Here is an 11,230-nt window from a genome sequence, read left to right on the forward strand (position 1 = left end):
CCATGACTTGACTCTCACCAATAAACGTTTGAACACAGTTAACATGTAGCTGAAGGCACAATATTGAAGTGAGTTGTAATCTGTACTTGTCTACTTCGTAACACTCAAGAGAACCTTGAATCAGATCGATCTGAGTTTGCGATGACACTAGAAACCTCAGTACAGTGTTGGTAGATGAGGAAAATGAAGGATGATGGCCCCCACCAAATGACGTGACCTGGGACAATGTGTTTTAAGATACAATCCTGAACATTTTTACTGTTAAAACATTAAGATGAATGCTAATCGACAAATATCCAAATCATGAACATTTTTGTAGTTATTTTAATGATTATGAAGTAGGAATTACCCATGTTAAAATGATAAGGTACATGTAGTGTTTTGTGTCTTAAAGGAGCCCAAGAGACAGGCAGGTAGCAGCAAGTTTGAAGAAGGAACATTCAGGCCAAGTCCATTGTAGACTTTACCCAATGGATACTGAAACATCAATAGCTTAAACTCAACCATGTTTCTATCGTGTTATTTTGTTTGGTGGTAAGGAAGGTAGTGATGAAACAAAACGAGCAACTCTTTCATCTAAAATTCACCTCTGGGATTCGGAGTGGTTAAACACCAATGCAGTTACCAATATCGCTGTGGGTGTCCGTAAATTGAACAAAAACACCGATCTTAAAGATTGCAGATTTGAAAATAACCTACTGGTTGCTTAATAATTCACTGTTTGAGAAGCACCAAAAGTGGTTTTTAATGGGAGCTTTTTTTTTCTTTTTCTAACAGCCTTCCACATCTGGTTCTGGTTAAAGACAGATTGGCAGTATTAGATGACCTGTGACTGGGTGCGTAGAAAAAGCATGTAACTAAAGGTGACAGAGGGGTCAGTTTAGTTTTCTGGGAACAGTGACAAGGCAACAATGCTAACTGGCCTGAAAATGACCTTATCTGCAGCGATTGGGACAATAATACTGTGGCATCAACACTCAGGTCTTGTGGTAATACTGATAAAGTGCTTCTAAAACGTTGAGAGATCCACTGTGCTGTTACTATTTTACTGCAATCCATGACTCAATGTCTCCTGACCTTGTGTGTGTGTGTCACGTACAGTACTGTGTTTAAGAGAACTGCCATTGCTCAATGAGAAAAAGTAAATTGTCTTATCCCTCAAAGTTGTGCTTAAATCTGCTCTTAGGCACCAGTCCATAGCATCAGGATGTGAACTCTGATGATATATTGGCCAGGCATTAGGTGTAAAAGGGGTCTGTTAGAGTTCCCTCCCTCTGGGGCTGTGATGAAATCAGCACAAACTGACAAAGTGCAGACTACTGACATTGCATTCTTTGCACCCCCCACCCCGGAACTGTGTTTCTTCTGCGACTGTATTATCGGGCTGTAATTTACCGTTCCCTTTATTCTGTGGCGTATAGACGGATCACCACCCTGATATGCACTCCTGCGGTGTTATTGCCAAAGTATCATGACGCAGATCACCATGTGCGCATTAAGGTTCTGCATTTATCGCGGCGCTGTTTTCACACTGTCGTACACCGGGGAGTCAACTGACTACTGTATACTAATTACCAAACTGAAGGGTGACGTTTGCTTGGTGATGCCATTACTCTCATATAAAGTCTGCAGAGGCTCAGCAACATCTCCTGGTCTTATCACGGGGGAATAAATCACACAACACTTTGTCAGGAGCACAGCTTCATCACAGTCACCGACAAGTTGGAGCGCTTGGAAACTAATGTAGTTTCCAACAGTTGGGCTTGTAGTTCTACAATAACTAGCGAAGCCTTGTGTGTCCTGATTTCTGTCACAAGTCTCATTTTCTCAAGACTTGCCTCATGGCATTAGTTCCCCCAAATACATTGACCATGTATTGTGGTTGGCTTTTTATTATGATCTCACTTTCTTGTCATCCTCTGATAGAGATATATAGCTATATCGTTCAGGTTGTGGGCTTAGTTGCCAGACTAACCCCCAGTTTAGCACCCACCATCCATCCAGCTCAATGCAAACCTCACCGTGATAGCTGATGTTACATGACTCTAAGAGACTTGAAATGGTTCATATGAGTCAATGGACAATAAACAGTGGTGTGCAGTTCTGTGTATTCATTTATCAAAGGCATCTGATACTATCAACCACTCCATAATGAGGAGAAGGTTTATTGTTATTGCTGTGTCAGTACAAACAGTCTGCTGGTGTGATGGGTATCAGTGTAAGTGGGTCCAAATCAACCTCACAATCTGTCACCATGTCCAAGGGATACCCCAGGGTTTGTTACCGGGTCCTCTTTATATAAATATACACTCACCGGCCACTTTATTAGGCACACCCGTCCAACTGCTCGTTAACGCAAATTTCTAATCAGCCATGCATTTAGGCATGTAGACATGGTCAAGACGATCTGCTGCAGTTCAAACCGATTATCAGAATGGGGAAGAAAGGTGATTTAAGTGACTTTGAACGTGGCATGGTTGTTGGTGCCAGACGGGCTGGTCTGAGTATTTCACAAACTGCTGATCTACTGGGATTTTCACGCACAACCATCTCTAGGGTTTACAGAGAATCGCCCGAAAAAGAGAAAATATCCAGTGAGCGGCAGTTCTGTGGGCGAAAATGCCTTGTTGATGCCAGAGGTCAGGGGAGAATGGCCAGACTGGTTCGAGCTGATAGAAAGGCAACAGTAACTCAAATAACCACTCATTACAACCGAGGTATGCAGAAGAGCATCTCTGAACGCACAACACGTCGAATCTTGAGGCAGATGGGCTACAGCAGCAGAAGACCACACCGGGTGCCACTCCTGTCAGCTAAAAACAGGAAACTGAGGCTACAATTCGCACAGGCTCACCAAAATTGGACAATAGAAGATTGGAAAAACGTTGCCTGGTCTGATGAGTCTCGATTTCTGCTGTGACATTCGGATGGTAGGGTCAGAATTTGGCGTCAACAACATGAAAGCATGGATCCATCCTGCCTTGTATCAACGGTTCAGGCTGGTGGTGGTGGTGTAATGGTGTGGGGGATATTTTCTTGGCACACTTTGGGCCCCTTAGTACCAATTGAGCATCGTGTCAACGCCACAGCCTACCTGAGTATTGTTGCTGACCATGTCCATCCCTTTATGACCACAGTGTTCCCATCTTCTGATGGCTACTTCCAGCAGGATAACGCGCCATGTCATAAAGCTCGAATCATCTCAGACTGGTTTCTTGAACATGACATTGAGTTCACTGTACTCAAATGGCCTCCACAGTCACCAGATCTCAATCCAATAGAGCACCTTTGGGATGTGGTGGACCGGGAGATTCGCATCATGGATGTGCAGCCGACAAATCTGCAGCAACTGCGCGATGCTATCATGTCAATATGGACCAAACTCTCTGAGGAATGTTTCCAGTGCCTTGTTGAATCTATGCCATGAAGGATTAAGGCAGTTCTGAAGGCAAAAGGGGGTCCAACCCGGTACTAGCAAGGTGTACCTAATAAAGTGGCCAGTGAGTGTATCTATATTAATAGTTTTAGTCAAAATGTACCAAATGCATTTGTTCACTTCTATGCAAAGGATACATTCAGCTATTGTTCAGCCTCTACACTGAATAAAGCTCTTTAACATATGAATTTCACATTTGATAGGGTTCGGTTGCAGTTGTGGAAACTGAAGCTGGTTAGAAATGCTGACTAGACAATGATTGTTGTTTTCAAGGGTGAGGAACAACCCTCAAATCTTAGACAAATTATAACTTCCACTGTAAGCAGATGGAGTTTTATTTTTCCTGTTGTAGTTATTTAGGTGTTATAATTGAAGAATGTCTGTCTTTTAGCCGCACATTTACATCCTTGTTAAGAACCTAAGGTTGAAGTTGAGGGTTGCATTTTTAGAAGAAAAAAAACAAACATTGGTTTTCTTTTGGTCCATGGAAAAGACTTGTTTCTGCCACTTTTTGCTTTCACATGATTATGATGACTGGTATAAGAATGCATCTACACAGTGTCTGCCGTCACTGGGCATGGTTCATTGATATTTGGAACAACTGGTAAGTTTTTGACCATTGTACCCTGGCCCATTATGACCAGATGGACTTCTTTTCACATTCACAGATTCAGTCACTGGCTTGATGCTTACTGAAAAAGCCATTTTAGAGAGGTTTCTGTCAGATCTGTGGGTTCATGTGACTCCTATCTGTGGAGCTCGGTACAGCCTGAGGTCCAAAAGACACGTTTGCTGTTCCTGAAGCTCAAACTGAGCCAGAGGGAAAAGCCCTTGTGGTCGCTGCTGCCTCTGCTTTGAATGCCTTGCGAAAGGACTAAGAGTAAATAACATATCGATTTGTGATGAATTCAAAAAGTAAGCGATATGGAACAATATTCTTTTCAAACCTGTCATTGTTTTTAGTAAGGTGTTTGTAATGCTACAATATACTAGTTTGTAAGAGATATTTGGCAGCTGTAGCCTTTATAAAAGGTCAGGAGAGATAGACAGGAAACAGGGTAGGGGAAGACATGTAGTAAACGTCCCGTGGCCGGATTCAAACCCACAACACAGCAATCAGGCCTATGCCTATATGGAACACAGCTGACATAGAATATACCATACTGCAAAGTTCTCTCTTTCCCTCCCCCTCTCTGTCCCTCTCTTTCCCTCCCTCTATCTCCCCCTCTCTTTCACTCTCCCTCCCTCTCTTCCCCCCTTCCCCCCTTCACCCCCTCCCTCCCTCTATCTCCCCTCTTTCCCTCCCTCCCCCCCTCTCTCTCCTCTCTCCCTCCCTCTATCTCCCCCTCTCTTCCCTCCCTCTCTTTCTCCACCTCCCTCTCTCTCCCCTCTTTCCCTCCCTCCCCCTCTCTCTCCCCCTCTCCCTCCCTCTATCGCCCCCTCTCTTTCCCTCCCTCTATCTCCCCCCCCCATGTCTTCGCAGTTCTCTTCTCCTTGCTCACTCCTCCCTTCCTTGCGCTCTCTCGTTTCATTCTTCTTTCTCTCTCAATCCCCCTTTAGATTTTTATTTTGTTATAGTGTACAGCGTGGAGGTGGGTGTGCTGGCCTGTCTGGACTCTCTTGACGAACTTTGCATTTCAACTGGACTATCCCTGGTTAAACAAACATATTAGAATTAAAAGAGAAACAAACATACTTCCCCAAAAATCAACACTATCAATGATTATACCATTTTCATTAGAGCTGCTACAAGACAAGCATATCAGCTTACATCATTCACAAGATAAGGTCTGGAATTTCAAAACTCACATTCAGCCCTTCTCTTTGTATCAGCATTCCTTTGGGTAAATCTCAGATCCTGACAGAGTCCAGAGACACAGCCAAGTAACGAATGGAGAGGGGCCCTCGCTGCCCTTCAGTTAGCACCAGCCAGTAGTCAGCTAGATAATAGTCCATGGCATCCTATCTCTGGTTTACATAAACATTGGCCTAGAACCTTAGAAACAGATATATCTATTTACATGGTGTGTGTGCGTGTGTGTGTGTGTGTGTGTGAGACATAAACACCATCGCACAGGATGATTGGTGTGGCAGAAACAGTATTTCACCTATGAAATACAGTGACCTGCATGTGTTACTCCCCGTTTTGTTGTATGTGCTCAAAGAAGGTTGAATCAGTTCATCTGGATTTAACGCTTATTGACATCGAGACATGTTGTATGTGATTCGTCTCCAAAGCTTTCGTGGGGACCATTCTTTCCAACACAGGGAAGCGAACGAGTTTTTATTACAGACATTTTTCTCTACGGCATACTCTGGATCCCATTAGATACTCTCTTCCCCTGCAAGGCCTGGGCCTGGTATAGTTACAACCTAATGAATTTAGGCTGCTAAGATATCTCTTAACAGGAGGTCGAGTCCGGTTAAGAGCACGTTAATGCATAGATCCCCAAAGTCAGCATCATGTTACTCAGAATACTTAAAGCGGTCCCATTAAAAAGTATGTAAACAACATTTTGAACATAGAGGAGGGCGCCGAGTGATGCACATTTTAGTTGTTTTGCAGTAAAATGCATGCAAGTGCTTTCCTTGTTCCAATAAAAGACAATTAAGGTAAATGCCAGTAAATCTTATTTGCTAAGGGTGATTTAGTTGAGTCAGAGGTTATCAGAATTCCAGCCATGAAGTCACTGTATGATGTAAGAGACGTATGCTGTCCAAATACAGTGTTAACTCTTATTAGATCGACTTAGGTATTAAATAACTACATTGTTTAGATTATTAACTACATTTTTTTATCCTATTATAAGGAGAAAGATGGACATTTACATCTGTGTTGAGGTATTTAGATGACACTCTACACACATTTGAGAGACTATAAGTGAAACTCTACCACGAGGGTCAAATTCCCTATTGCTATATATACCAGCAGTGTGAGGCTAGTGTAACGGTGCCATGACGTCATGGTGCATCAGGCATATTCCTCCGTGGCCTTGCGTGACGTGCAGGATGTACTGGGAGCTGTGGACAAAAAGGAAGACGTAATTTGAGATTACACAAACGTGAAAGCAGTCACGATGATTTTTTATTTTTTTATTTTTTTTACTGTGGCTGCTTTCTGCCAGGCACAGTGATGCATTCGTCACATGGGGAAGTCAGGCGTGCTGACCTCAACGCTTCTCTTTCTGCTTAAAACGAAGACGTGCGAAACTCTTCGGTCACCGGCGCTCCTCTGTCGTCATTTTCGAGCGGCTTTCCTTTGTCGTCGTTCGTGGTTTCTGCTGCCATCTTGCGTTCGTCCGCGGGATCGCCCGACTCCGATCGGCGCATCCAGGTAAACACGATCGGCTGGTCGAGTCTGCGCAGGTAGTTCGGGAGGAGGTGAGGTCACCCTTGTTGTTTTTTTTTGTTTTGTTTTTCTCTGGAATAAACAGCCCCGCTTTTTTCCGTCTGCCGGGGGCTCTCCTGAATTCCCCGATGCGCTGGTGAGATAGAAGAGGCTGGGGCATTCACAAACGATGTACCTCGTCAGATTTTTTCAAAGTACTTGTCGAAAGTCCACAGCTGTTTCTGGCGATCGCTCAAGGTAGGCAGTGTAATAGCGTTTCCTGGTTCATCTTATCTACGTTAGAGCGCCGCCGCTCCTAGTGCCTACAAGCGGACACGTTCGCTTTCTGTTGTCCGCTGACGCTTTTCCACGTTGTGTACCATCCTGTTCAGGCTCGTTCACCTGTTTCACGCGATATACACCTGGTATAACAGCAGCTGCGCGCGCGCGCGCTCGTTCAACGCGCTGCTGATATCTCCTTCCTTGATAAGCAGGGTGTGTGCGTGCGCAACGCATTGAACTCTGAGCTTCTGCTAATTGTCAAATAAACGGGTCAGCCATCCTCCGCAGGTGACTACATGGCCATGTTGTTCCTCCTGCTGGTGCTGTTTCAACTCCTCTCCTGCGGAGACTCCGTCTGCCTGAGAAGTTTGCCGTCGCGAAATGCAGGGCCGGAAAGCCAGCCCCGTGAAGGTAAGACGGGTTTTATTAGAGGGCGGCCGAAATCTAAATGAGTCAAACGCAGTCCAGCGATGTCCCCCTGCTGATCGAACTTAATTGGCTGTAAACCCCTCAGTTTTCGTGGAAGAGGAGGAGGCGAATAAGTTCCTGGGACGCCATCTACTGTTCAACCGGTTTGACTTTGAGATTTTCACGCCGGGCAACCTGGAAAGGGAGTGCTACGAGGAGGTCTGCAACTACGAGGAGGCACGAGAAGTCTTTGAAAATAACCAGGATACAGTTGAGTTCATCTTCTTCTTCTTTTTCTTCTTTTTCTGTATTCTCTAAATGACTGAATTCACGTGATTTGCTGAGACCGGCCCACTAAACTGGTGTTTCGTTTTGCAGGAAGTCTTCTGGAAGAAGTACACCGAGGGTAAGATATAAGTAGTGTGAGAGTTACAGAGAGAACGGGGAAAGTGTCGGATAGAGATTCAGTTTTACATACAACCCTGTCAACTGAGAAACCTTTTGTTCTTTTAATTATCAAATAAGCAATGAACAACAATCAAATAGGATCCAGATCTTGTTGTGGGACATTTTGTTGTACATGAATCATGAGCCACGAGGCGACTGGTAGTTTCAAAACCAGTCCCCCCACTTGTTTAAGCAGCGTTGCATTGTAATTTCTTACAAGGTTTTCTGTCCTTGGAGCTGCTTGAAATCTAGTGGAGTTTTGTTTTGACGTTTGTAGCGCCTCTAACAGAACTAAACCATGCACGCCAGTACAATACACAAGCTACAGAATGAAATAGACATTGGTCGTGAATAAAAGAGTAAGAGTAATTCTTTAACGCTCAATTGAATACATTGCTGTTGGCAACTCGTTAGGCTTTATATACTAGCCATAGTTAATCCATATGTCGCATGCTGATCCACAGATAAGGATAAGCGGCCATCACGTCTGGATGTCACATCTCTGCTGGTGGGCTTGATTGCTGTTGGGGTGGCTGTTGTCATCGTAGGCCTCCTGGCCTGGTACTTTTGCCAAAACAAATGTAAAGGCGACCTCTCCCATGCCAAGTAGGTGACATACTTTTTAGTTTGCTTAATGGAACTCACAAAAACACCAACTCGTCAAGCAGATTGCCTTAAACTACACATACACAAGTCATTGACAGTATTTGCTCCTGCATGTGTGCACACCCCTTCCAGCTCCATCAGGGTGCGTCCAAGACGCAGCAATGCCTCCCTTATCATGCGGAGGCTAGAAGAGGTCTCTTTACAGCCAATGCCTCCACTTGCACCCCAACCCCCTGTTGAGGACATTGACTCCCTAGGTCTTCCCTCCTATGAACAGGCCATTGCAAGAAGTGGACCACATGATGCCCCCCCTCCACCCTACCCTGGGTATTTGTGTTCACAGTTATGCATTCATATAGATATGTTCCCATTCTTCCTGCACCCTTGCTTTCCTACATTCGCCATCATCATCCATGAGGGTCTCAGACCTGCTGACAGCAATTCTAGATATTGTTTTAACACTTTTTCTTTTTCTTTTTTGCTTTAATCTCAGCTCAAGACCTGGAAGTATGCGACGATAGTAGCTCGGGGATGAGAAATCTGCGGATTTGTCAAGATCAAATATATATTTTTACTGCTCACATGAATATATTTCTATTTTACTTCACATTGCATATCAGCACCATAGCCGTGGTAATGCATTGTGCTATTGATCTTGTCTGAGCTCTCATTTTACCTCTGTTTTTTTTTAAATTTTCCCTGGTATTATTATTGTCAGTCTCGTTAAGGTTAAGCTACGTTTTGTTGTGCTATTTGTGTCAATATGTATTTTGCCACTGTTCTTACCTTATCTGTTTTCGCAACTTTTAATAATTATTCTCTGAGGTGATGTAACCCCAGTTCTGTCAGATAAGACATTTGTTTGTATTTTACAAAGTTGGCTGTTTTTTTATTTAAATGTATGGAAAATGAAGAAACCATTATATGTAGGAAATTAAGGCTGCAATACATCAGAATATTACCAGTCTTAAACTGCAATCGCTTGAAAGTGGGACACGGTAAATAATAATAAATGTTCCTGATTCCTGATGATGTGTCGAATGGTGTAGACCAAGATTAGGACTGGACTACATTGCAAGATTAGTATTAATTTCAAGTGAAGAGGGAAAGTTGGGGAGGTGTTCCAGGGGTCAATACAGTTCCCTGTTTCCTGCTGATATTGCTGACTGGTTTTAACAGGGGTCCAATGATTTCTTCCTATTTCGACAGACGTTGTACTTAAAGTTGCTGTTTGTCATGTTTTTGTTTTTTGCATTTACAGGATGCATCTGGAGTGTCATGAAACATTGCCCTCTGAAATCTCCATATTTAGTGAGGAGGTTACGTGGGAAGTTTCACTATTTTATTGAAGTTGCTCCAGTGTGGTGCATTGTTATGTCTGAGGCAGAGGCCTTTCATCAGCGCTTATATTAAGGCATGGAAGAGCAATATTTCCAAAAAGTCCCACCTCAGGGGTTTATATGGTATCTGCATTTAATGGTAATTTCAGCGGGGTTTGAGATGTTCAGCTTACATTTTCAAATAGGCAGGAAGGTTATAGCTGTGGTGAAGCAGCTTGAGGACATTAGAAAAATGGAAAGAGATATGCAGAGCAATACTATGAAATAAACTCAGCCAAAGCAAAAACATGGAACCAATATGCAAAAAATAAAGTTACTATTTAACTATATTTTTGGATTAGTGATTAATCATCGCTGGTTAATTGTAGGCTCTGGATGAAGTATTGCCAGTAGACCTTGATGCTGGTGTCTGGTCTCTGTGGTACAGAAAAGGTTCAGTAGAGGAAGGCATGACATGGATCCCGAGCCACAGTTACTTCCTGGTGAGTTGAGTGTTGTGTCTCTGTAACTTATGGTGCCAAAGTTCATAACGTGTCGTAACGTCGCCCAATGTACCGAAGGCCAAGTTTGTTGCAGTTGATCTGTAAGTGGGACTACTTGAAATGGAAAACTATCAGAAGTTTTAAATAAATTAATATTTCAACTAATACGCTGACTCCTCTTTGTCGTTTTTCCTTGAGTATGTTTAAGCGTGGGTGCACGGTGGTACAGCTATCACCTTTGAGGCAGTGGGTATTTGCTAGTTTGAATAACAGTCACCGTGTGGTTAAAGAAGAGATTATCCAGTTTGATCAGAGGGTGACTTACATTGTTTTTCAGATGGAATATGGTGAAAGTCCTTCACTCGTCCATAATGAAAACACCCTGAAATTAAAACAAAGGAATTCCAGTTGGCCACATTTAGGCCTACTGTTGTCATTTCACGTTCAAATTGGGTGGAATGTGGAGTAGGTTTGTCAAATATTGTTGTGAAAATACACATGTAGCTTCCTGTAACTATTCAACCAGCAGACTTGATTCTCTCTAGTGCTTACATTTCTTTGTGTCAGATCCGCTCACATTAAAATAAAGTCCCTTGAATCGTTCTACGACAATAACTTCTTTTATTAGTATTTTGGTTTGGAGGGGAAAAAAACACATCCATGCTGACTGCACAGTAGATACGAGAGCAGCAGAAAAGAAACAACATGCAGATGATATGACAGAGTTGTAGAATCTGATTACAGCAGGGAGTGAAAATTCAAAACACTCTAAGAGGATAAAAGTAAACTATTACAATAAATAGAAGAATCAGAAAATGAATTGAGTCCTGATTAAGTTTCACAGTCCTACATTGTTTTCCCCCCTCCCTTATTCATATCTATGTTGAACCTTTGAGTGACA

At 43.1% G+C, this 11,230-nt stretch overlaps 1 protein-coding gene across 1 annotated transcript; it reads left to right on the top strand.

Annotated features, from left to right (window-relative positions):
• The first annotated feature begins 6,521 nt into the window (after window positions 1–6,521).
• On the top strand, window positions 6,522–10,494 carry prrg4 (proline rich Gla (G-carboxyglutamic acid) 4 (transmembrane)). The gene is made up of 7 exons (XM_056278881.1): window positions 6,522–7,022; window positions 7,335–7,457; window positions 7,561–7,724; window positions 7,833–7,860; window positions 8,366–8,507; window positions 8,640–8,834; window positions 9,001–10,494. The coding sequence occupies exons 2-7, from the start codon at window positions 7,343–7,345 to the stop codon at window positions 9,026–9,028; spliced, it is 672 nt and encodes a 223-aa protein (XP_056134856.1). The 5' UTR covers window positions 6,522–7,022; window positions 7,335–7,342; the 3' UTR covers window positions 9,029–10,494.
• Window positions 10,495–11,230: the final 736 nt, after the last annotated feature.

Source organism: Lampris incognitus, chromosome 4, assembly GCF_029633865.1.
Source record: "Lampris incognitus isolate fLamInc1 chromosome 4, fLamInc1.hap2, whole genome shotgun sequence".
In the NCBI taxonomy this organism is placed as follows: Eukaryota; Metazoa; Chordata; class Actinopteri; order Lampriformes; family Lampridae; genus Lampris; species Lampris incognitus.

What these genes read in the sequence shown, in the direction of transcription:
- prrg4 (XM_056278881.1), top strand. Translation starts at nt 7,343, where the DNA reads ATGGCCATGTTGTTCCTCCTGCTGGTGCTGTTTCAACTCCTCTCCTGC. An exon ending in TTGAAAATAACCAGGATACA is followed by an intron (nt 7,725 to 7,832) that starts GTTGAGTTCATC and finishes TTCGTTTTGCAG; the next exon opens with GAAGTCTTCTGGAAGAAGTA. An exon ending in CTGGAAGAAGTACACCGAGG is followed by an intron (nt 7,861 to 8,365) that starts GTAAGATATAAG and finishes GCTGATCCACAG; the next exon opens with ATAAGGATAAGCGGCCATCA.